At 45.1% G+C, this 26887-nt stretch overlaps 1 protein-coding gene across 1 annotated transcript in view; it reads right to left on the bottom strand.

The window, feature by feature from the left end:
- Positions 1 to 26887, bottom strand: part of PLCB3 (phospholipase C beta 3) — a 57845-nt gene that overhangs the window by 29964 nt on the left and 994 nt on the right. Inside the window, exons 2-9 of the mRNA XM_087943177.1 lie at positions 16515 to 16592; positions 11982 to 12050; positions 9782 to 9925; positions 5160 to 5239; positions 4845 to 4898; positions 2866 to 2941; positions 1736 to 1836; positions 559 to 725 (exon numbers count right to left, since the gene is read on the bottom strand). Coding sequence (XP_087799303.1) covers positions 559 to 725; positions 1736 to 1836; positions 2866 to 2941; positions 4845 to 4898; positions 5160 to 5239; positions 9782 to 9925; positions 11982 to 12050; positions 16515 to 16592 — 769 coding nt within the window. The remainder of the gene's footprint in view (positions 1 to 558; positions 726 to 1735; positions 1837 to 2865; positions 2942 to 4844; positions 4899 to 5159; positions 5240 to 9781; positions 9926 to 11981; positions 12051 to 16514; positions 16593 to 26887) is intronic.

Below are 26887 nucleotides of genomic sequence, written 5' to 3'. Positions count from 1 at the left end.
TGTTTGATGTCTCTTAATTCTAAGTTTAGAGAAATAATATCAATGTGAATGTGAACGATGTTGTAAATCAGAGGTCTCCAAACTTGGCAACTTTAAGACTTGTGGACTTCAACTCCCAGAATTCTCAGAATGCTGGCTGGGAGATCTGGGAATTGAAGTCCACATATCCTAAAAAGCAAGCTGGCTGGAAAATTCTGGGAGTTGTAGCGCACACACAGACGTAAAGCATATTGACGGGGGAATTCTGGGAGTAAATCAGAGGTCTCCAAATTTGGCAACTTTTAAGACTTGCGGACTTCAACTCCCAGAATTCCTCAGCCAGCATTCTGAGAATTCTGGGAGTTGAAGTCCACAAGCATAACTGGCTGAGGAATTCTGGGAGTTGAAGTCTACAAGTCTTAAAGTTGCCAAGTTTGGGGACCCTCTGTTGTAAATGGTGAAGAACGTGGCACAGAGGTGTTTGCGCCCAGACGACACGCTGCTCGAGAAAAAAAACGAAAGGTTTGCATGTTTGAAACTGAAATATATATGTATATATAAATATATCAGGTATCTTACCCCTTTGCTGGAATTGCTGGTTGGGTTCGTACTTGGCGATCAGTTGGCGGACTTGCGCCCGCGTCAAGGGAGGGTACAAGACCTCGTTGAGACGGGGGTCCCGCTGCTTCTGGTTGATAAATTCCATCAGCTGGTCGAGGCTGAGATACGGCTTCCCTTTGGCTCCGCTGATTGGGTGAGGACAGATAAAGGACAGGGAAGGGGTTAAAAAAAATGGAGTCGGATACAGGTTTAAGTCCTCGACTTATGACAACGGCGCTGACCATTTCTGTCGTTAAGCGAGACACTTGTTAAGGAAGGTTTGTCCCCTTTTACAAGCTTTTTCCTGCCAGAGCCGTTAAGGGAATCACGGCAGGTGTTGAGAAACATGGTTGTTAAGTGGAATCCCTGTTGATTTCGCTGGGTCAGGTTGCAAAAGGGGATAATGTGACACTGCGGACACTGAGACCGTCATAAATACGAGTTAGTTGCTAAGCATCTGAATTTTGATCCTGTGACCGCAACAGTCGTAAGGGTGAAAAAGTCACGTCTGTCAGGATTCCGGCAGTTACCCCAATTAAATCATGAGTCTCGAGCCAAACTCCCCAAACTTAGAAGGATTTACTGGAAGGCAACATGTCGGCATAACCTGGGCATAGCCGACCCTCAGACACGTAATTCATTGTCACCTTTGACCCTGCTTTTCCCCCAACCCCTCTGAGTGTATCATAATTCATATTCTCCAACGAAACACGTCCATAGCCAAGAGTCATCAATCATGCTCTCCAATTAGACTTTTTGCGTGGCCGAAGCTTCAGTCATCTAATCGGTCTCTGAAGAAAATATGAATGGAATATACTTTCGATTCCACACTCTTTGAAACTCCCTCCCCCTTCCTTCTGTGGACAACTATAAAATGTGTGTAGAAAATGTTTTATGAGTTGACATTCGGCTCCCCTCACTTCTTGAAGGTGATCTGTACTACCACCCCCCCAAAAAACCCAACAAATTGATTTCAGGTATGCTCATAAAATTGGGTTGGTTGTATGGGGGACCCAATTTATGATCCCTGAGACTTAACGACCATAACTGACAAAGAACATTATGGTCACAAGTCGAGTTGGTACTTATATATACCGTGCCTCAGTTTCTGTATCGTAACGGCTTCAGACACGCAAAAAGGACCTGTTTTACTCACATCTCCAGCAAGATTTTGTCAATGTCGGGACGAAGGCAAAGCTTGTTGAGGAAATGCTCAAAGATCTCCAGGGTGAATTCTTCGGGTTTGATCGACTCGCTCTGGGGACGAAAGAAATGATTTGCAAACGGGCGGAGGACGCTAGCGAAATTTGAATCCTTCCTGGAAGTTCTGGGGAGGCTGGAAGGAGGGACATAATGCGAGGCTACGGGAAGGTTGGAGCGGAGATTTAGGAATAAATTAGGTTTCTCGACCTTGGCGACTTTTAAGATGTGTGGGCTTCATTTCCCAGAATCCCCCAGCCAGCCCTGCTGGCCTGGGGAATTCTGGGAGTTGAAGTCCATACGTGTTCCTTCCTTCTCTCCCTACTTCTTTGTTCTTCCCTCTTTATCCTCCTCTCCTTCCTCTTCCTTCCTTCTTCTCTCACTCCTGCTATTCTTTGTTCTTTCCTCCTCCCCTCCTTCCTCCTCTTTCTCTCCTTCCTCCCCCTCTTCCTCCTTTCTCCTCCTCTTCTTCTTCCTCTCCTTCCTCCTCTTCTTCTTCCTCTCCTTTCTCCTCCTCTCCTTCCTCCTCCTCTTCTTCCTCTCCTTCTCCTCTTCTCCTTCCTGCTCTTTCTCTTTCCTCCTCCTTTCTTCTCCTTCCTCCTCTCCTTCCTCCTCCTCTTCTTCTTCCTCTCCTTCTCTTCTTCTTCCTCTTCCTTTCCTCCTCCTCTTCCTCTCCTTCCTCCTCCTCTTCTTCCTCTCCTCCTCCTCTTCCTCTTCCTCCTCTTCCTCTCCTTCCTCCTTCTTCTCTTTCCTCCTCCTTTCTTCTCCTTCCTCCTCCTCTCCTTCCTCCTCTCCTTCTCCCTTCTCCTCTTCTTCTTCCTCTCCTTCCTCCTCCTCCTCTTCCTCTCCCTCCTCCTCTCCTCTCCTCCTCCTCCTCTTCTTCCTCTCCTTCTCCTCTTCTTCTTCCTCTCCTTCTCCTCCTCCTCCCTCCCTCAAGTAAGTAGACATTAGGATCCTGGCAAACTTAAATTTTTGGGGTGATGATGAGGAAGGGATCTGGGTGACTGAGGAGAATCAGAGGAAGGAGCAACCCCACCCCCTTGTCTCTCTCTCTCCCCCCCACCCACCCACCCCTGAAGAACATACCCTGTTGAAATTCAGGCTGCAGGATTCCAGGGCTGTCTCCACGCGCTTCTTGTCAGCCGAGAACATTTTGAGAATACTGCAAGAAGCAAACAAAAGCAACAACAAAAGAAAAAAAATCGAGTTTGACAGCCCTGGTCTAGGGTCTCTTCCTACTCGAGCAGTGGGTTGGACTAGATGACCTCCCAGGCCCCTCCCCACTCCGTTCGAATTCTGCCAGCCTAGAATCTTCCGGCAAGGCTCAAATGATTTATCGCCATCAAACTAAACTTGGAAAGGGAAAAAAAAAAAACCACACACATGCTTGGAACCAAACCAGCCTGGCTGGGCTTATCTCTCCCACGCAGAGAAAGGAGGAGGTTATGTCAAAGGAGCTGCGAGGTGTAGATTGTTCCTCACAGCCGCACCACTTTCTGTGCTTTTGGACAATACTCAACGGGCGGGGCTTTCTTCCCAGGCTGGCCTGACTTTCACCGACCGCAGGCAGAAATGGGTGCTAAGCAATGCCCTGGCTCCTGCCTCGCCTTCAGGGAGGAGGCTGAACGGTGGCATTCGCTCCCAGCCAGCCAAACTCCCGAGTAAACCCAGGACAGTCCTGGCCAAGCCCAAACCTTGTCAAGCCGGAGCCAAATGATCTGCAGTCCAAATTTCCAGCCCTTTTTAAAATAAAATAAAAATAAATAAAAATCTTAATATGAAACTATAGGCTGATCCTCGATTTACGGACGCAATTTTTTTTTGGGGGGGGGGCTGTTGCTAAGCAAGGCGGTTTAAGTGAGTCACATCGGATTTTACTTCTTTGCTACAGAGATGAAGGGAATCGCCGTTTGACTGACTTTTTCAGTGTCCTTTTAACTTTGCACAATCACTAAAATGAAGAGTTGTTAAGTTGGGGACTTCCTGTATGTTCGTTATCCCATGCCTGGAAGATTTGCAATAATATTCTTTAAATTATTTCCTTCCTGCCCTCCCTCCCTCCCTTCCTTCCACCCTCCCTTTTCCTTTCCCTTCCCTTCTTCGTCCATTTACTTTTCCTTTCTCTTTTATCTTCCTTCCCTTCCCTTCTCTCCCGTCTTCCCTTCTCTTTTCCCCTTCCTTTCTCTTCCCTTTTGCCTTCTCTTCCTTCCCTCACTTCCTTTCCTCTCCTCTCCTCTCTTCTATCTTCCCTTTCTTTTATCTTCCTCTCCTCTCTTCTATCTTCCTTCCCTCTCTTCTATCTTCCTTTCCTTCCCTTTCCTCTACCTTCCTTTCCTCTTCTTTCTTCTATCATTCATTCCTTCCCTTTCTTATATCTTCCTTCCCTTCCATTTCCTCTATCTTCCTCTCCTCTCCTTTCTTCTACCTTCCTTTCCTTCCCTTTCTTCTATCCTTCCATTTCCTCTATCTTCCTCTCCTCTCCTTTCTTCTATCTTCTTCCTTTCCTTCCCTTTCTTCTATCCTTCCATTTCCTCTATCTTCCTCTCCTCTCCTTTCTTCTGTCTTCCTTCCCTTCCTTCTATCTTCACTACCTTTCCTCTCCTCTCTTCTATCTTCCTTTCCTTCCTTTTCCTCTATCTTCCTCTTCTCTCCTCTCCTTTCTTCTATCTTCCTTTCCTTCCCTTTCTTCTATCCTTCCATTTCCTCTATCTTCCTCTCCTCTCCTTTCTTCTGTCTTCCTTCCCTTCCTTCTATCTTCACTACCTTTCCTCTCCTCTCTTCTATCTTCCTTTCCTTCCTTTCCTTCTATCTTTCTCTCCTCTCCTTTCTTCTATCTTCCTTCCCTTCCTTCTATCTTCACTACCTTTCCTTTCCTCTCTTCTACCTTCCTTCCCTTCCCTTCCTTTTCTTCTATCTTTCTCCTCTCCTCTCCTTTCTTCTATCTTCCTCTTCCTTCCCTTCCCCACAAGAGGGCAGAGTTCAAGCCCCCACCACCACCACCCCTCCCCTGTCCTACAGAACCAAAATGAGGATGTGGACCCCAACCCCAAAGGAAACTCTCTTACCTCTTGACCGGGATCCTCCCATCCTGATTCACCTGGAGTTTCAACCGGGTGTAGCTGCAACCACACAATTGGGACACTCAGTTCACAGAGTAGGAAGGAAGGTGGAGCTACTTATCGGGGCCCAAGAGATAAACCAAAAGGGGGCTTTATTACCACCCACCCAGATCGAAATCTGATCTGATTCTTCACGTTTCAAAGGCCGGCGTGGGTCAGGGAGGCAGCTTGCAAATGCAAGTCGGGTCAGCCGGTTATTTGGGGCGAATTAGGAATCTCCTCCTTATCTTTATCTGAATTATGGCCGGAAAAACCACTTACACTTTTTGCAGAAAAGTATTTCGAGAGGCGTTTTGGGCGAGGATGTTGGTGGCCAGCTTGAACACTTCCTCGGCCCAAATCTGGCAAAGGAAGAAACGAAGAAGAAGAAAAAAAAAAACATTACACAGGTAGTCCTTGAATGTTGACAATTCCTTTAATGGCCGTTCAAAGCTACAAAAAGGGACTCAGGACCGTTTTTCACGCAGCATCCCCCGTGGTCACCAGATCCAAATTCAGATGCTTGGCCACTGTCTCGTATTTATGGCGGTTGCAGGGTCCCGGGGTCACGTGATAACATTTCGACGAGCCAAGTCAATGGGGAAAGCCACGTAACAACCATGTTATTAACTTAACCAATGCAATGATTCTCTTAACAACGGTTCCAAACACTCTGTTATATCAGAAGGTAGGCAGAATCACATCTGATACCTGTACAGTTAGCACAGGGCCCCCCCCCCCCAAGGCTGTGTGCTTTCTCCACTTCTCTTCTCCCTATATACCAATGACTGCATCTCAAACAATCCATCTGTGAAAATACTGAAGTTTGCTATTGACACAACAGTGATTGGTCTCATTCGAGACAATGGCAAATCCGCAGACAGACGGGAGGTTGTACAACTTGCCTCGTGGTGTAACTGGAACAATCTGGAACTGAACACACTCAAAACCGTAGAAATAGACTTTAGAAGAAACCCTCCCATACTACCACCTCTTACAATACTAGACAACAGAGTATTAACAGTAGAAACCTTCACATGTGTAAGTTTTATCATATCTCAAGACTTAAAATGGACACCTAACATCAAAAACGTCATCAAAAAAGCCCAACAAAAAAGGTTCTTCCTGCACCAATTCAGAAAGCTCAAACTGCCCAAAAGGAGCTGCTGATCCAGTTCTACAGAGGAATGATGGAGTCTGTCATCTGCACCTCTGTAACTGTCTGGTTTGGTTCTGCAACCCAACAGGACAGACACGGACTTCAAGGGATAATTAGGACTGCAGAAAAAAACAATTACTACCAACCTGCCTTCCATGGAGGACCTGTATCCTGCACGAGTCAAAAAGGGGGCTGTGAAAATACCTACAGACCCCTCACATCCTGGACATAAACTGTTTCAACTCCCACCCTCAAAACGATGCTATAGGGCACTGCACACCAGAACAACTAGACACAAGGACAGTTTTTTTTCCCAACGCCATCACTCTGCTAAACAAATAATTCCCTCAACATTGTCTAACTATTTACAAAGTCTGCACTACTATCATTATTAATCTTCCCATCGTTCCTATCACCCATCCCCTCCCACTTGTGACTGTATGAGTGTAACTTTGTCGCTTGTGTCCTTATGATTTATATTGACTGTCTCCTAGTATGATTTGATTGCTTATTGTACCCTATGACTATGATTAAGTGTTGTACCTAATGATTCTTGACTCTTGACGAAGGTATCTTTTCTTTTATGTACGCTGAGAGCATTTGCACCAAGACAAATTCCTTGCGTGTCCAATCACACTTGGCCAATAAAGAATTCTGTTCTGTTCTATTCTATTCTATTCTATTCTATTCTATTCTATTCTATTCTATATTCTATATTCTATATTCTATATTCTATTCTATACTCTATTCTATTCCCCAAAACAGAATAAAAGTTGCTGCCTTCCTAGATTCAGCCGGTTTTTAAACATTAAGTCTGATTTGATTTGGAAAGAGAACAGATGCCAGTCAAGGATGTAGTGAATGCAAAAACGGTGATTTTCACCCATGGGCAGATCTGTTTTTAAGCAAAAACAGCTTTCAAAAAGACAGCAAATAAATAGCCCACAGGATGAACAAGCCTTGGATTTCTTTGCAAATCTGAAATATAGATTCCGGCTATTTAACCCCGTGGGTTAAAAAGAAACCCCCTGTTTATTGCACTGTTCAATTAAAGTGCGGTTTAAAACATTTTGTTTTTATTGTTATGGGTTTTGGCATTTCGATGCCCGGATGTCGCCTGGAGAGGGTTTTAGTTGAGGAGGTTTTAAAAAAAAGTTTCCCAAAGTGTTTTTAAAAAGTTTTTAAGATGCGTTCCAAAAACATACACATTACTTCAGACGGAATAGTGTGAGAGAACACAAAATAGTCGCAACCATTGTGATTTTGTGTAAATGAAAACATGGGCCATTAGCTGCTTGCAGCTCTGCCCAAGAAATCCCCTGCAATTTATTTAGCTTAATTAGTAATCCAGAACTAAAAAGGGACAATTGCCAGAACAGGAAATCTGAAAGCAATGCAGCTCTATCTGAACAATTATACAGCCATGAAAATCAAGACTGGAAAACATATTCTGGGGTCCTGGGGTCCCACAGGAAATCAATTCCCTGCATGTAAAAAAGCTAGTTTCTCAGGGAGAAAGGATTCAGACTGATTTCTGCCTTGAGGAGCTAACTATCATCATCATTTAACAACCCCATGGAGCTGAGTGTTTACTGGCCGGATGCCCTTCCTGTCACCAATGTGGAATTTTGTTCAGCAGTTATATTCCCCCTGTGTCCAGAGAGAGAGAAATATCTGCCGCTACCTGGGATCGAACCCACAGCTCCACCTCTAGGCCCACCGCACCACTCTAGGAACTAGCTGTGAATCATGTCATTTTTCATAAGCAAACAGGAAACTGTTTTATTCACTGTACAACAGTTCGTTTAGCGATTGAAGTGACTACAGCTGAACTTATGACCGTTTTTCACACTTATGACTGTTGCAACATCCCCATGGTCACCTGATCAAAAGCCAGATGCTTGACAACCATCTCATATTTATCAGCTACAGCCCCATGCTGAAGCAGCAGTTTCACATGTACAAAACTCATACCACTTCTTGGAAATGATCAAAGATCTATACGTGGAATAAGAAGATTTGCTTGTAAGTTTCGACGTGGTTTCACTATTCACTCAAGTCCCGATAAAGGAAACTCTTGAAATCATCAAAAATAAATACCAACCAGCTAAACACCTCATGGAACTAGCAGAACACTGCTTAACCAACACATATTTCATATACAAAGGACAAAGATACAAGCAAATTGAAGGAGCCCCTATGGGATCACCACTGTCACCCGTCATTGCAAACCTGTTCATGGAAGAATCCGAATCCAGAGCCCTGGCTAATGCCATCCACAAACCCAAACTATGGTTAAGATACATCGATGACACATTTGTGATTTGGCCCCATGGAAAAGAAAACCTAAACAATTTCCTAACACACCTAAACAGCACACACCCCAAAATCAAGTTTACCATGGAAACGGAAACAAACAAACAACTACCATTCCTAGATGTACTAATCTACAAAAAAAACAACAGATGGCACACTAGGACACACCATATATCAGAAGAAAACACACACCAACCGCTACCTCAACGCCCAATCCCACCACCACCCAGCACAGATAAACTCCGTGGCCAAAACACTAATCACCAGAACCAAACGCCTGGCAGACAAGACCCACATTAAGACTGAACTATGCACCCTGACTAAAGTACTGACAGCCAACGGCTTCCACAAAAGCAAAATCACCGGCTTGAACCACAAAAACACACTGAGACATAATGGAGACCTAGAAGATGAACAGACCTATGGAACAGCTGTCCTGCCCTACATAAGAGGTACTACAGACAAAATCAGTAAGATACTACACAGGCATCACATCAAGACTGCCTTCAAAACAGACAGAAAAATAGCAGCCATCCTTAGAAACCCCAAAGATAAAATTGACCTGGAAAACCAAGGTATATATGAAGTCCCCTGTGCATTATGCCCGGCCACATGCATTGGACAGACCAATAGAAGAATAAGTACCTGCCTGGATGAACACAAAAATGCAGTCAAAAAGCTGGAACACACGTTCTCACTAGTCCAACACATGAAAGCCACAGGTCATAGCATCAACTTCAATGGCACCAAAACCCTAGCCACTATAGAAAACCCCAGCCACAGAATTATCAGAGAAGCCATAGAGATTGAAAAAAGACCTGAAAGCATGAATAGAAGAGATGATTCCACCAGACTGTCAATTATTTGGAAGCCTGCATTCACAAACAAAAAAATCTCCACACCACAAGCCAGGCAAACACGTGGGCACAAACAGATCCCCCCTGATACCTCCAGCTCAAACACACCCCAACCAGGCACCCAGATGAAACCTAGATTCCTAATAAATGATAGACGTCCATTTACTCGGAGCCAAGCTGCACTAAAAGCCTCCAATACAGGAACACAATGTTGCCAGCCAATCAAGACACACAAAAAAAGCCACAAAACAGACAGAAGATATTAGAAACACAAGCAGAACACAGCAAACTCCAAGACCAATAAACACAGACCAAGACTCCCAACCAATCAGGATGAAGAAAAAACCATTCTGGCACAGCAGTAGGCTAGCCCCAAATTTAAAACTGAAACAACTGTAAAAGTCTGACTCACAGACGAACACAGTACAGAAGCCTGATGATGGCAGATGAGATTCTGCTGAAACGTCGCTGCAACTTTAAAAGCACAACTATAAAGACGTGGGAAAATACCCGAACAAAACTGAATACCACACACACACACACACAAGGTTTCACCTTCAGGGCCTCCTTACCTTTGCTGTATTGTCTTGGACAACTGCCATGAAGTTGAGGAAACTCACATTCACCAGGTCAGGTCCGTGAACCACGGTCAAAAGTTTATCCTCGGGTTGTTGTTCTGGACTTCCAAAGCCCAGCGTTTCCCGAATTTTGGGATCCTTCAAAAGACAAGAGAAGACATAGAAAAGCTGGGAGAAGCCATCTTAACTGGATGGAGGCTATTAAGAAGCATGATTTCGGTTAGAAGTTCTCAAACTTGGCAACTTTAAGACACTCCCAGAATTCCCCAGCCAGCATGCTTTAAGGGGTGGACATCATGTCCCAGAATCCCCCAGCCAGCATGCCTTGAGATGGGTGGACTTCAACTCCCCAAATTCCCCATCCAGCATACTTTAAGTTGGATGGACTTCAACTCCCAGAATCCACCATCCAGCATGCTTCGAGATGGGTGGACTTCAACTCTCAAAATTCCCCATCCAGCATACTTTAATTTGGACGGACTTCAACTCCCAGAACCCCCCAGCTAGTATTTTCATTTTCATTACGGATTTGCAACCTGAAATTGTGCGTGTGAACTTTCCCTAAACCGATTACTCTCTAAACATGGCAACTTTCAGCTCCCAGATTTCTCAACAATGTCCATGCTGCCTCGGGAATTCTGGGAACTGAAGTCCACACCTTTGAAAAGACTTCAGTTCCCAGAATTCTTAGCAACAGCCATTGTGGAATATTGAGAATTGAAGGATGGGGAGTTTATCAAACTCCATAACTCAATAAGTTACTGTATTGAGCTCAGAAAAACATATTTTAAAACAAATCCAAGCTTAATGCAATAAGAGGATGTTATGACTGGGTCTTTCCAGCAGGTCAAGTTATTACCCTGGTCATCAAATTATTTTAATTTTATTTCCTTCTTTTATTTCATTAATGGAGAGACTGGCTGACTCCACAAACTCCAGGAAGCTTACATATTAAAAAGTCCAAAACGGAGAAACAAAAACAATGGACTTTCAACAACAACAACAATTATACCCAAAATCAGAATTTTGCATGCAGAATGGAGCGGGCCAGTCTGCCATGGCTCAACAAACCACAATTTATACTCTGAAAACAAACCACCGTTTGTACACAACGAACCACAGTTTGTTCTCAGGAAAACTGCGGATCCAAGGATCAAAACCAAGGATCAGAGTTTTGAATGTGGAGTCGATCGAGCCTGTCAGCCACAGTTTAAACCACAGTTTAAAAAAAAAACACCAGCTAAACCAATCGTGGCTTTGTGCAAAAAGTCAACCCAGTTTGTACCCTCCGAACCAGAGGCTGCTTGGAGACTACTACAGTTTCATGGAATTGCTCAGTGTGTAAGTAGTTCTTGACTTACAACCCACCAATTGAGCCCAATGTTTTCAGTTGCTAAGGGAGACATTCATTAAGTGAATTTTGCTCCGTTCTATGAAGTTTTTTCTGCCACGGCTGCTAAGTGAAACCTTTAACGCTTAAGTTAATTGCCTGGTTGTTAAGTGAATTTGGCTTCCCCGTTGTTTGTCAGAAGGATCACATGTCCCCCGGGGTAATGCAAAACCGTCGTATATATGAGACAGTTGTCGAGTGGCCAAATTTTGATCACGTGACCAGCAGAGAGGCTGCGACGGTCCTAAGGGTGAAAAACGTACAATTCACTTTTTACACTGCCGTCGTGGCTTGAAATGCTCACTAAATGAATGGTTGTAAGTCAAGGAATACCTGTAGAGGAAAACCCACCTCAAATTTTAGTGTTAACTAAAAAATACTTCTTTGGTCTTTTTAGTTGCCAGCAGAAAGGGAGTGGGAGGAAAGAAGTGCATTCCTTAAATGCTTCAGATAATTGCTAGGCAGCCGAAGCTGTTGGCACGCAAGATTATTACTGGAGAGCATGATTGAGGACTCTTGGCTATGGATGTGTCCCATTGGAGAATATACATCCAGGGGGTGGGATGAAGACCAGGGTCAAGGGGGAAATGAATGATGTGTCTCAGTGTCGGCTGCACCCACGTAACGCCAACATGGTCACTCCTAATAAATCTTGTTTTTTTACTCTGAGAAATGTGATTTGAATGGGAGTGGATTTGTCGGAGCCCTGACATTTAGTGCTATGATGTCCTAGGAAATCAAAGTGATTTGGGGAACATGCACCCCCCCTTTTTTTTAAATTTCCTCCTATAAACCCTAATTTACCTTAGGTAGCTTAGCATAACGTCCAGTCCGAGTGTCTCGGATGTAGCTGATATCCAAAACGTCAACTTCCTGTCAATTTGCAGAGGAGAAACAAGCCAAAAAGAAAAAGAAAAAAAGAAAAAGGACATTTCTTCAATTAAAGTGCTTTATTAGCATCCTGGCCCAATTCTGCCACATCCTCCTGCATTGACAAGAACCGCAAAATGTGTTAATTAGACTAGGTATCGAGGTCTCCTTTTTCCTTGCCCCCACGACAAGGAACATATTAATTTTAGATTTGAGGTTTTTGTTTTAATTCTGCTGCCAGAAACCTCCTTTTATTTTAAAAAAAAAACGTTCAAAAGCTGGCTCTTGCATAATTGAAGAAAAGGAAGAAGAAGGAAAAAAAAAACCCAAAAAGAAATCAGTAACAACGAACATTAGTGTTTATTGCACTAATTGTGTTGGAGGATGCCCATTAGCCGGGGTTTTATCCGTTCACACACCCTTCCCTTTTGTAGGAAAACAACACACTTCCACGCCATTTGCTCGGGTTTCCATTAATTGCCCCTATCAGAAATGTACTGCAAAGAAGAACGTGCTTAAGAGTGCAACCCAGGGAGTCCTCGACTTACGACCACAATTGGGCCCGACATTTCTGTCGCTAAGGGAGAAATTCGTTGAGTGGGTTTTGCTCCATTTTACGAACTTTCTTGCCTCGGTTGTTAAGTGAATAGTTGCAGCTGTTCGGTTAGTCGCACGGTGGTTAAGTGAAACTGTTGTCGCCAGGGTGCAGTGATTATATTACTTTATTAATTTATTATGTGATTGGTTTGCCTCTGTAGGGTTTGCCAATTGCACAGGGGCAGATAGGAAAGCGCTCCAGAGGGTGAACGTCATTGCCCAGAGGATCATGGGTTGCCTTCTCCCCTCTTTGGAAGAGCTTTATAGCTCCCGCTGCCTTAAGAAAGTTTAAAACATCCTTAAAGATCCATCTCATCCTGGGAACCCTTTTTTTTTTTAACTATTACCATCTGGCAGACGGTACAGGATAATAAAAACAAGAACAAATAGGCTGAAAAACAGCTTCTATCCCCCAGGGCAGTAACTCTACTGAATTCTACTGTATAGTGCAATATTAATGCAATATCAGTTCAATGTATAGCATTTGAAGGATGTGTGTGTTTGTGTTTATTTTCATAGTCATAATGTACACTGGAGATGGTACTTAATTTCATTGTATGAGGTACAATGACAATAAAGTCAACTAAACTAAATGATTCTCTTTTATTAGTTTTATTGCTTTATATATGAGGTTTTCATACGCCTCTAAACCTCCCTGAGTTGCCATGTGCGAATTGTCAGCAATATAAATTTTCTAAAATAAATAAATAAAGGAACAAACAAATCTGATTTCTGCATTATTGACTTATTTTTGCTTGTCCGAAGGTCACAAAATGGGATCGCGTGACTCCGGGACGTTGCAACGGGTCATAGGTTGAATCAGTTGCAAAGTATCTGAATTTTAATCAAATGATCATGGAGATACTACAACGGTCATAAGTGTGAACCACACTCCTAAGTCCCTTTTTTCAGTGCTGTTGTAACTTTGAACAGTCACTAAGGGAACCGTTGTAAGTCAAGGACTACCTGTGCTATGAATTGCAAATAGTCTTCAACTTACAACGGTTCCCTTAGTGACCAAAGTTGCCATGGCGCTGAAAAAAGGGACTTGCGACTGTTTGTCACACTTAATGACCGTTGCCTCCATGCTCACGTGATTTACATCCAGACGCTTGGCGACCAATTCGCATTTATGACGGTCACAGCGATCCCCTTTTTGGGACCCTCTGACCAGCAATGTCAAGGGTGGAGAGATTCACTTAACAACCGTGTTACTCAATTCACAACTGCAGTGATTCGCTTAAAAAAATGTGGCAAGAGAGGTTTCGCTCAGCGTCATAAATTCTGGGCTCCATTGGGGTCTATAAGGTAGTTTAATGCCGATTGTGGGTTGGCTTTTTGTTTTTTTCTGATCTCTCACCCTTCCTGGGCTGGGCCAAGAGTCCAGTTGGAAAAAAAATAATAAAAAAGGCAAATTAGAGGTTGTCATCATGATTGTTGAATGCCAAAGCACTATGAACCGCAAGGAGATTGTGCAGGGAAATCATGCGGTGACGAGAGCAAAAACAAATAAAAAAAAATTGAAAGCTCTTTGGGCTTTTCTCCTGAGTGGAGAGGAAATCGCTTTTTGAAAGGAAAAAAATAAATCAATTAAAAATAAACCACACCTGTAGGCAAAGAATTGGCAATTTAAGGGGTTGATAATGGTGCTTTCTTTTTTAAAATCGGGAGGATTTTTCTTCCTGCATGCCTTTCCAAAGCTTACATTCCTTTGCAAGGTGTGGTGTGTTTTATTTTCTTTCTTTCTTCTTCTTTTTCGTGCAGAGACAAATACAAAGAGGTTGCAGCCTGAGCTTTTATTCTTGTTTTGTTTTCCTTTTTTAAAAAGAGAGAAAATTTCCCCCTTGAAAGAACGAGAGAAAAGAGGGGTATTTCTGTGGTTTCTTTTTTCCTCTTGCACTTCTTTTCTTTTCACTCTTTTATTTATGGTTATTATTACTATTATAAACTTTTATTCATTAAACATGAAACTCAGTCAACTGAATTATTATTATTTTAATATTATGGGTTTTTTATATTTTTATTCATAGAGTCAATATTTTCATTACTATTTTATATTTTATGGCATATTTATGTTTTAAATTTTACTTATATTTGGCCATCCTGTTTGCGGTTGTTACATTGAGGACTTCCTGTCACTTTATATTGTTCGCAGTAGAGGGGAAAGTGGGCATAATAAATAAATAAAATCTTTTTGGAGGAAAACACATCAGGAGGAGGAGGAGAAGGAAGAGGAAGGAGGAGAGGAGGAAGAGGATGAGGGATGATGATGATGAAGGAGCAGGAGGAGGAGGAAGCAGAGGAGGAGATGGAAAAGGAGGAGGAAGGAGAGGAGAGGAGAAGGAGGAAGGATTGGCTTAGGAGAGAAGGAGAGAGAAGAAAGAAGCAGAGGAGAAGAAGAAGGAGAGAGGAGAAGGAGGAAGGAGGAAGGAGGAGGAAGAAGAAGGAGGAGAAGAGGAAGGAAAAGGAGAAGGAGGAAGGAAGAAGATTAGGAAGAGGAAGGAGAGGAAGAAAAAGGAGAAGGATGAATGAGAGGCTTAGGAAGAGGAGGAGGAGGAGGAGGAAGCAGAGGAGGAGGAGGAAGAAAAAGAAGGGAGAGGAGAAGGAGAAGGCGGAAGGAGAAGAAGAGGAGAAGGAAAAGGAGAAGGAAAAGGAGAAGGAGAAGATTAGGAAGAGGAGAAGGAGGAGGAAGGAGAGGAGGAGGAGGAAAAAGAAGGGAGCGGAGAAGGAGAAGGAGAAGGTGGAAGGAGAAGAAGAGGAGAAGGAGAAGGAGAAGATTAGGAAGAGGAAGGAGAGGAAGAAAAGGAGGAGGAGGAATGAGAAGCTTAGGAAGAGGAGAAGGAGGAGGAAGGAGGGGAGGAGGAGGAAGAAAAAGAAGGGAGAGGAGAAGGAGGAAGGAGAAGAAGAGGAGAAGGAAAAGGAGAAGGAGAAGATTAGGAAGAGGAAGGAGAGGAAGAAAAGTAGAAGGAGGAATGAGGCTTAGGAAGAGGAGGAGGAGGAAGGAGAGGAAGAGGAGCAGGAGAAGGAGGAAGGAGAGGATTAGGAAGAGGAAGGAGAGGAGGAAGAAGGGGCGTGCATAAGCGTACCAACGTGCCTACCCTCCCTGTCCTAATGTTCCCTTTTTATTTGTATCCATTTCATGTATTAATAATCATGTTTATACTTATATTTGTATATAACACATGCTCGGCAAAGAAATAAATGAAATAAGTAAAGAGAAGGAAGAGGAGGAGAAAAAAGTCCCAGTTTCAACCAGTTTCCTTGGCTTTGGAAGCCCAAAGACCTCCCAGCCAGCCAGCCAGCCTGCCTGCCTCCTCCAGCTACACCCTCTGCCTCTCAGCCTAGATTTCTTGACAAACCAGCTTAGCGGCTTCGAAGCCCTGAAAGGAGAACAACAACACAAACACCTCAACCCAACGTCTGCTAACGCAACCCGCCTTCCCCTGGGGTGGCATGTGTGTGTGACTCTGTGTGTGTGTGTGTGTGTGTGCATGTGGCTTGTCACGGCCCCGTTGAAAGGAACACCTATATCTGGCCATCTCATCCACAGCCGGGCCCCCGGATGAGATCCCCCACGGCAGAGGCGAGCAGGGGGGGGGGAAGTGGGCCCGTGCCCCCTGGTGTCCTCTCCCCCCCTCCCACACACACACACAAAAACCCCTGCGCTGCTGGCTTCCGCGATAAACCAGATGCACCCAGCAGAGCCTCTCCGAGCTCCCACATCCGTCCACCGACACGATAAAGAGGCCGAAAACGCTTGTAACAGAGATGGGAGGCAGCTGGGGAAGAAGGCACGGAGGGAGGGGGAGGGCTGGGTTGAGGGGGGAGGGCGGGGGTTTGCAGAGGTTGAAGAAGGCAAAAGGCAATTACCAAACTCGGGCCGGTCCAGTAGAGGAAGAAGCCTTGAGGATCCACGCGGAGAGTCACCAGGGCTCGGCTGGTTGGTTCCTGGAAAGGGAGGTGGGAGAAATGAGAAAGTCAAAAATCTGATGGCAACCTAAGCAACGAAGATGTTTAGGGGACTGGAGACTAAAACATAGGAAGAACGATTGCAGGAACTGGGCCTGGCGAGTCTAGGGAAGAGAAGGACCAGGGGAGACAGGAGAGCATCTTCCAATATTTGAGGGGCTGCCCCAGAGAGGAGGGAGGGGGTCAAGCTATTCTCCAAAGCACCCAAAGGCCAGACAAGGAAGAATGGATGGGAACTGATCAAGGAGAGATTCAACCTGGAAATAAGGAGAGATTTTTCTGACAGTGAGAACAATCAACCAATGGAACAGAAGTTGCCCTCAAGAGTTGTGGGAGCTTCATCACTGGAGACTTTCAAGAAGAGATTGGACTGCCATCTGTCAGAAATGGTGTAGGGTCTCCTGCTTGGGTGGGTGGGGTTGGACTAGATGACCTGCAAGGTCCCTTCCAACTCTGCTTATCTGTTATCTGATGTTCTTTTTCTTGCACAGTAGGGATTATTGCTAGTATCAGAAGGGGGGGATGATAAGTAGAGAGATATAGATGATTGATAAACACATGATTGATAGATGATAGAAGATAAATAGACAATAGAGAGAGAGAGAGAGAGAGAGAGATTAAGTTAAGAGAGATGGATGGATGATAGTAGATAGACAGACGGATGATATAGACTGACAAACAGATGGATGGATAGATACATAATTGATAAACAGATCATTGATAGATGATAGAAGATAGATAAGATGATAGATAGAGAGATGTTAGACAGATAGAGAAATTATATAGATAGACAGATGATAGAAATAAAACTTTTGTGCACATTTTAAAAAACTATTTTACAGTTTTACTTCCTTTTCAAAATGGTGAACAGAGCATCGCTAAAAAAAAAATCAGTTAATATGCAGCTTTATGTTCACGTAATGACTTTGAGCCTGTCATTCTTCCTGGCCCAGCCTACCCTGCAGGGCTGTGGTGGAGAAAATTTAGAGGGGGGAAAAAAATGAAGATTTTAAAAAAGACACGGGAAAGAAATACACTTCATGCTTACTGACAAAGTCCTCAGCTTACGACTGTAACGGGGCCCAGCATTTCCATTGCTAGGCAAGATTTCCCCAGCCCAGCCTGCTTTAAGAGGGGTGGATTTCAACTCCCAGAATCCCCTAGTCAGCACACTTTCACAAGGAGTTCTTGGAGCTGTCCAGACATAGTCCACGCATCTTGGAAGTTGCCAAGCGTGACAAAAACTTATCTAAAGCAATGCAGAAGAATTTGGAGATCTGTCTGGCTTCTGCCCTGAAGATATTTTAAAAGTCCTTGAAAAACCTGGCTTATCTCCCAGGCCTTGGTGCATGATAGCGGCTGTGCCCGTTAGGGGTCTTTTTGCATATTTTTGCAAAAGTTATGTAAATGTTATTATTTTTTTTCCTAGACGTTTGTGACTTTTTTCTCTCTCTGCTGTACCATCTTTACTTTTGAAAGGATAGGCTGCCCGGAGATGTTTGCAAACCAGGCAGCCTCTAAATTTAATAAATGGAAAAAAACAAAACAAAATAAAACTTAAGAAATTCTTTGATGGGCGGAAACCTTTCCTCCCCCACCCTAGAAAAATCTCTAAATGATGTGCAAGTTCTGCAAAAGCAGAACAAGATTGTAGCCCGAACTTGGCAAATTTAAGACTTGTCAACTTTCAACTCCCAGAATTCCTGAGCTCACATGACTGGAGGGGGAATTCTGGGAGTTGAAGTCCACAAGCCTTAAAAGCTGTCAAGTTTGAAGACCCCCCTGTTATAGCCCATCACTTCTTGGGGGAAGAACATCCCTCCTGGAGGACCATGTCTGGTGGGGGTTGTTAGGGATAACATTGTTTTACCCTAACTGTTTTGGGTAAAGATAATAAAATGATGAATCATGGTTTGTCAGATAAAGTGTATGTGACTTTAAGCTAGAGGAATGTAATTAAGGGTGCAGCTGTAAAAGTACTATATAAGCAGCAAGGCATTCTCTGGCTCTTACTGGCTGGCTTATTTGAAGACTGCATTCTTGCTGGATCGGGGAGGAGAAGAAGTGTTGGATTACTTTGAAGATATTTCTCAATGGAGAGAAGATAAGTTTTGGACAGATTTATTATATGTGTACTGACACTGGCTATTCAACACGGACTTTGCAATTAGAGTATCCTCGACAAGACTTGACTGAATTTGGTATTTGACTAATGGACTGTTTATAATGACTATGCTATAATTCTTAAATGGAATAAATTATAATTTTTGATAGCACAAGCGTATCTGTATTTTTACTGCGTGTTAACTAGAAAACTTATCTCACACATTTACCTGTCTTCCTATCTGACTTCGCTGCGCATTCTGTTTAGTTTGTTTTCCTTAACACCCATTGGGGAATCCAGGCTTAACAGGGGTTCCATGTTATCATTTATTCCTGTGCAGTTTTATATAATTGCATCTTGTTTTCAGTCAACTCTGAAGCTGGCCTGACTTGAGGTCATCTTGAAGAGGCTTCTTTTCAACGAAGCTGTGCTAATCATCTCTTTGCTTTTTTTGACTTTCCTTAATTGTGGCCATTTAAATGCCCCTTTCAAGGTTTGGCAAACGCTGCTGCCCAGCCCTTCACCTGCGATGCGCAGGGAAATTAGCAAGTCCTGCAATTTCTCGGATTCTCTTTGGCTCGCTTTTAAACGTCCATTTCACTTCTTCGTGCATTTCCTCTGCTAAAGCAATAATGACTTAAAAAGTGAAAATTCTTGGATAATGTATCACTGGGCGGTTGGCAGGCTAAAGTAGGGTCAGGAACTTTAAAAAACAAAACAAAAAGTTATACGGAAGACTAAATTCCACAGAAGGAATGAATCCCACTGTCATGGGATCTGTAAAGACTCTATACATTTATCTTAACGACGCTTGTAAGGAATCGTTGTGATATGTGGGAATGATGGCTGGAGTTTGAAATACAGCATGCTGTTTTTAAGATGATGATTATTACCTTTATTGCCAGAGTACAACATGTATGCAATGAGATTGGCTAAAAATCAAAAATCAAATTAAAAATCAGGGTGAATATGCTAGGATCTTTTCAAGCTACCAAATTTTATTCAAGGGACAATCTTCCTAAATATTGGAAGACTGCTATCGTGTGTGTGTGTGTGTGTGTGTGTGTGTGTGTGTGTATGTACGTATATGTATTCACACACACACACGTATACATGATAGCAGTCCTGTGTGTGTCTCTGTGTGCCAATATTTGCAGTGTTCCAGTATTTGAGGGGCTGCCCCAAAGAAGAGGGAGTCAAGCTATTCTCCAAAGCACTTTGAAGGCAGGACAAGAAGCAACAGATGGAAACTCATCAAGGGGAGAAGCAACCTAGAATTAAGGAGAAACTTCCTAACAGTGAGGACAATTAACTAGTGGAACAACTTGCCACCAGAAATTGTGGGTGCTCCAGCCATTTGTCTGGAGTGGTATAGGGGTTGGACTAGAAGACTTCCAACTCTGTTATCTTGTTAAAATCAGATTCCCCCGTGCATTGCACCAAACAAACAAACCAGCCAACCCTCAAAAGACACTCTTAGGATGCTCTTCTGCAGCTAGAAGATTTGACAGCTTGCAAACTTTCACTTTAAACCTAAATGCAGCCAGGAAATCCAGTCTATCTTCGGCCGACTTTCCTAGAAGCGACTTGGGGAGATTTGGGGGACTTGGGAGGGAATCTTTTCTGGTTTCCAATTCTTTGAAAAGATACGGTGGCTGCTGAAATACCATTGAGAGAGAGAGAGAGAGACAGAGAGAAACAGAGACAGAGAGAGAGACAGAAACAGAGACAGAGAGACAGACAGACAGAAACAGAGACAGAGAGAGAGACAGAGAGAAACAGAGACAGAGACACACAGAGAGAAACAGAGACAGAGAGAGAGAGAGACAGAAACAGAGACAGAGAGACAGACAGAGAAGAGAGACAGAGGAGAGAGAGACAGAGAAACAGAGACACACAGAGAGAGAGACAGACAGAAACAGAGACAGAGAGAAACAGACAGAAACAGAGACAGAGAGAGACAGACAGACAGAAACAGAGACAGAGAGAAACAGAGAGAGAGAGAGAGACAGACAGAAACAGAGACACAGAGAGAGAGAGACAGAGACAGAGAGAGAGAGAGACAGAAACAGAGACAGAGAGACAGACAGACAGAAACAGAGACAGAGTGAGAGAGAGACAGAGAAACAGAGACACACACAGAGAGAGAGACAGACAGAAACAGAGACAGAGAGAAAGACAGACAGAAACAGAGACAGAGAGACAGACAGACAGAAACAGAGACAGAGACAGAGAGAGACAGAAACAGAGACACAGAAAGAGAGAGAGACAGAGAGAAACAGAGACAGACAGACAGACAGACAGAAACAGAGACAGAGAGAAACAGAGACAGAGAAACAGAGACACACAGAGAGAGAGACAGACAGAAACAGAGACAGAAAGACAGAAACAGAGAGAGACAGAGACAGACAGAAACAGAGACAGAGAGAGAGACAGAGAGAAACAGAGACAGAGAGAGAGACAGACAGAAACAGAGACAGAGAGAGAGACAGAGAGAAACAGAGACAGAGAGAGAGACAGACAGAAACAGAGACAGAGAGAGAGACAGAGAGAAACAGAGACAGAGAGAGAGACAGACAGAAACAGAGACAGAGAGATAGACAGAAACAGAGAGACAAACAGAGACAGAGAGAAACAGAGAGACAGAGACACACACAGAGAGAGACAGAGAGAAACAGAGAGAGACACACAGAGAGAGAAACAGAGACACACAGAGAGAAACAGAGACAGACAGAAAGACAGACAGAAACAGAGACAGAGACACACGCAGAGAGAAACAGAGACAGAGAGACAGAGAGACAGAGACAAACAGAGACAGAAACAGAGAAACAGAGAGAGAGACAGAGAGAGAAACAGAGACACAGAGAGACAGACAGACACACACACACACACACACACACACACACAGAGAGAGAGAGAGAGAGAGAGAGAATGTCACACATGCCATCAAGGGCTAGGAGCATCCCCAGGGCAGACAAAACTTCTTCCCCAGCCAAGATTTCTAATGCAAACCTCGTCTCTTTGCACGCAAGAGCCACGAAAACCGAGCAGCAAGTCGATGAAAAGATGTTTAAAAGGGAAGGGGGGGCGGGCGTATGTTGCAGATTAAAGTGATTTGAATCGGCCTCTTTGCAAAAACAAAAACACCACCCTTTCCACCAGATTTCACTTGCCAGCTCTCATCGGGCACACCCGGAGCGTGACCTCGCACTCGCTCCCTGCCCTCTGGACCGTTATCTCTGTGGGAATATTGGCAGGGGAAGAATAATTCTTGCTCTGCCTGCAGACAATAAAAATGATAACTGAAAGGACAAAGGATTCTGAAAGTGTCAGAATCTATTTGCTGAGGCTGAAAGGGAAGGGGCAGGGGTCTCTCTGTTGTGGACCCCTCCTCTCTAAAGACAGGAGCTGGTGTGCAAGGGAGGGAAAGGAGACCACCAAGCAGCCTATTTTAATTCCCAACAGGTGTGGAAGGAGTTGCAAAACAAGAGGGGCCTTGAAAGCTCTTGAAACATTGACCTCCTGCTGTAAATAAGACCCCCAGACCCCCTACTAGGTAATGTGTCAGGACCACCAACCCACCCAAACACCACTTTGTGGATAAAAAGTCTGTTTCGGCTATCAGCTTCTGTCCTTCTCGCTGTTTAAAACAGTAGTGACTTCAAGAGGGGTGGACTTCAACTTCCAGGATTCTCTATCTAGCATACTTCAAGGAGGATGGGCTTCTGTTCCCAGAATTCCCTAGCCAGCAAGGAATTATGGGAGTTGGAGTCCATCCATCTTAAAGCATGCTGGCTGGGGGATTCTGGGAGCTGAAATCTGCCCATTTTAAAGCACAGCCGGGATTCTGGGAGGGGTCCATTCTGGGAGCTGAAGCCCACCCCTCTTAATGCATGCTGGCTGGGGGATTCTGGGAGCTGAAATCTGCCCATTTTAAAGCACACCCTGGGGATTCTGGGAGCCACCCTAGCATGCTGGCTGGGGATTCTGGGAGCTGGAAGCCCACCCTCTTAATGCATGCTGCTGGGGGATTCTGGGAGCTGAAATCTGCCCATTTTAAAGCACAGCCTAGGGCATTCTGGGAGTGGAAGTCACCTCTTAAAGCATGCTGGCTGGGGCATTCTGGGAATCTACCCACCTTAAAACTGTCAAAGTCGAAAAACACAGTTCTCAATCAATGCAGTTTTTTGTTTTTTTTTTGAAAAGGGCAATTCCAGATGTGTCGACTTCAACTCCCAGAAATCTCCACTAAGACAATGCCGGCTGGGGAATTCTGGGAGTTGAAGTCTATCTCTCTCTCTCTCTCTCTCCCCCCGCCCCTTCAAATCTGACAAGGAGAAACGCTACTCGAAAGGCCTTAAACCAGGAGCCAAAGCGAGTTTCCCAGCGTGGCTCAAATCCCTTTGGAGAGAGGCAGCACAGGGTTTGCGTGCAGATTTGACCCTTGGCGATCTGCACAATCCCGGATCTGACTTCGTCTTGGATTCCCTGGGAGATTCCGCCCTGCAGCTGACTGAGAAGGCGGCTCTTGAAGCCAAGATTGGAGGGAACCAAGTTGGCAGACAATCCAGGAACGTGTTTCTTTGGACTTACGCAAATATTTGTTAAAGACTTCTTTTTTGCATCCGTGGGGCAGGAAAAGGGGAAGGGAGAGAAGAGACAGAAAGAGGGATAGGAACATCTGGGGGAGGGACTCTCTAGATATGACCCCCTCACTCCATTTGGCCCCACCTGTTGCTTAGGGGGGGTCCCCAGCCCCCACAAACACCTTTCCATCCTACCCCAGCTCTCTCTCTCTCTCCTTGCAATAGGGCTGGCAGCCAGAGCTATTTGATGAAAAGAAGAACTAGGGATGACAGGATAGCAACCTTCCAGTATTTTGAGGGGCTGCCCCGAAGAAGACGGGGGTTACTTTATTCTCCAAAGCCCCTGAAGGCAGGACAAGAAGCAACGGATGGAAACTAAGCAAGGAGAGAAGCAACCTGGAATTAAGGAGATATTTCCTAACAGTGAGAACCATTAACCAGTGGAACAACTTGCCACCAGAAGTTGTGGATGCTGTATCACTGGAGGTTTTCAAGAAAAGTTTGGACAACCGTTGGACCGGAAAGGGATAGGATTTCCTGCTTTGAGAAAGGGGGTTAGACAAGAAGAACCTCCAAGGTCCCTTCCAACTCTGAAAAGTTTCTGTAAAGTTCAGCCTTCGCTTTCCTCCCTACCCCCAGATGTGGGTGACACTGCAAAGGAGAAATGAGACCCACAAAAATGGGAGATTGGGTTTGCAACCCACAACCAAGTCCTTTGCAATGCCACAAACTGCAAACTTCCTTCTGTCCCTGTAAACAGCTGAAGACAGTTTGAAGTATCCAAGATATGATTTGGAGAGGTTCAGCAAAAGAATATATATATATATTTCTGAGCCGCTTTGAGCTTTTTCTCTTTCTCTTTTTCCTCTCTATTTCTCTGGGTCCCTCGGCATCAGAGGCTCAATTGGAAATGATATCTCTTTATTTTACTGCTTTTCTTTTCTTTTTTTTCATTTCTAGCCTCAACTTGGCTGACTTCCTTTTTTGGGATTGGAGAGAAGGAAGTCAACCCAGCCCGGGGCGGGTTGCAAGAGGCTGTTGAAGGTTGTGAGGTTGTGAAACCCAAGGTTGGGGGTGGGGGCGAGCAAGGGAATACATGAACCACTGTGTGTGGGGAGTGGGAGGTAAAGGAAGGACTTAGGTCACCAGAGGCTTTCAGGAAGAAGGGAAAAATGTGAATTCCGGGGATTCGTAGGGATATTTGATGGAGATACACAGCTGGGAAGACCTCACAGAAGGGAAAATGTGCAATAACACAGCAGTGGGGTTTAGCAATGCACCTCTAGCCATCTTTCTCAACCTGCCGGGTGGACTTCAACTCCCAGAATTCCCTTCGCCAGCTTTGCCACTTGTGGGAGGTCTCTGGGAGTTGAAGTCCCCTTGTCTTTAAAGTTGGGGAAGTTGAGAAGCACCAGTTCCAAATCAAGGAGGAGGGGTTTTTTTTTTGTTTTTTTTTTGTAGTGAGACAATCCCAGACAGGTGGACTTCAACTCCCAGAAATCTCCACGGCGGCAACGCCAGCTGGGGAATTCTGGGAGTTGAAGCCCACCCGTCACAAAGTGGCCAACAAGGTTGTCTTTGTTCTGGGCTCCGATTCCCACCTGCCCAGGTCTCCGGCTTCAGGACAGGGGAAGGTGCCTACGAAGCTAGTGTGGATGGGCCATGGGAAAGTGTACAGGATCAAGATTTTTGGTTTGCTGGGGCCAGGGAAATCCGTTTAAAAAGGCCCAGAGAGAATGGAGAAACTCCAGCATGGGTTGGGGGTGTGGGATTGCAGACCCATTTCTGCAAGTTTTCACCCCACCTCTGCTGTGTGTGTTTTGTTAGGGTTGTTGTTGTTGTTGTTGTTGTTGTTGTTGTTTGAGACTTCTTGCAGCCTGGAAAACTTTTTGGAGTGGGGGAAGGGGAGAAGAGGAGGGGAAGGGGCCACTTTCTAAAAGGACTCCGCCAACCTCAAACAAGAGGAAGGGTCTTTGCAAGGGGAGGGGCTCTTGGAGAAAGGGTGGGGGTTAGGGTCTCTGCAAGGGGAGGGGGCTCTTGGAGAAAGAGTGAGGGTTAGGGTCTCTGCAAGGGGAGGGGCTCTTGGAGAAAGGGTGAGGGTTAGGGTCTCTGCAAGGGGAGGGGCTCTTGGAAAAGGGGTGGGAATTAGAGGGGGGCCAAGGAGACCCAGGGGCTGAAAGCCAATTCATGGGGAAGGGTCGTTTTTTGCAACTCCCCCCTCCCCTAAAGGCATCACAGCAACTAAAGCAAAACTTGCAACCTGGTAAATTGACAGGCAGGGAAGGAGCAAAGGATGAGCGATGGGGACAAACCCCCATCTTGAAAAAGAGGGAGGGGGCCTTCTAGAGAGGGAGGGGCGAGATGCCGACGGGAGAGAGGGAGAACAGATTGCGGGAGAAATTTGCATAAGGAGTTTTTTTTCTCTCTCGCGGCCTCCCCCCCCCCTTTTAAAAATTCCACCCTCCTGCAGCTACGAAGAAACGGGGAGTTTGGAAGGGAAAGGAATTTAAGAGCGTCTTACGAAATAAAAAGGATGGAGGCGCGGAGGGAGAGAGAGAGAAAGAGAGAGAGAAAGAGAGAGGGGAGGGAAGCAGCAGCCATTCCGGCTGGGGTGGCATCCTTTGCCCCCCCTCCTCTTACAACAGCAGACAAGGGGGGGGCATAACTCATTGAAAAACGAAAGGGCTTTTAGGGAGGACGCTCTCTCCCCTCCCCGCAAAGTTCCAGGAAGAAAAGAAAAAATAACAATCCAGAAAAGCATTTTGTCACTTTCTCCCACCCCACCCCCACCCCGCGCCGCGTTCTTAAGAAAGCCCACTCCCCCCACCCCCCATGTAAAGCCGCGGGGTGCAAAGAAAGGGAAAGTGGGCGAGGGTGGGGCAGGGGGGGGGTTGTCTCTGAAAGGACCTGCAAGGAAAGGGAGGCGGGGAAAGGCAAGAAAACTCCGCGTCTCCGCGAGGAGAGGGGGGAAGGAAGGAAGGAAGGAAAGGAGGAGGAGCTAAAGAAAGAAGGAAAGAAGAGAGGGGAGGGAAGGAAGGAAGGAAGGAAGGAAGGAAGGAAGGAAGGAAGGAAGAAGGAAGGAAGGAAGGAAGGAGGAAGGAAGAGGAGCTAAAGAAAGAAGGAAAGAAGAGAGGGAAAGGAAGGAAAAAGAGAAGGAAGGAGGGAGAGAGGAGTTGAGAGGAAAGGAAGGAAAAGAGAAGAAGGGCAGCAGAAGGAAGGGAAGGGAGGGAGGGAGGAGAGAGGAAGGAAGGGAGGGATAGAGAGGGAAGGAAGGAAAAGGAGGGAAGGAAGGAAGGAAAGGGGAAGGAGGGAGCTAAAGAAAGAAGGAAAGAAGAGAGGGAGAGAAGGAAGGAAGGAAGGAAAAAGAGAAGGAAGGAGGGAGAGAGGGAGGGAGGAAGGAAAGAAGGGAAAGAAAGAAGAAAAGAGAGGGAAGGAAGGAAGGGGAAAGAGAGAAGGAAGGAGGGAGAGGAGTTGTGAGGGAAGGAAGGAAAGAAGGAGAAGCAGAAGAAAGAAGGGAAGGGAGGGAGGGAGAAGAGAGGAAGGAAGGGATAGAGAGGAAGGAAGGAAGGAAGGAAAAAGAGGAG

Source organism: Notechis scutatus, chromosome 14, assembly GCF_049901735.1.
Source record: "Notechis scutatus isolate UNSWTSFEM ecotype Mainland chromosome 14, rNotScu1.2, whole genome shotgun sequence".
Taxonomy (NCBI): domain Eukaryota; kingdom Metazoa; phylum Chordata; class Lepidosauria; order Squamata; family Elapidae; genus Notechis; species Notechis scutatus.
Note: the sequence above shows the minus strand (reverse complement) of the source record. Positions and strands in the feature narration are given on the sequence as shown.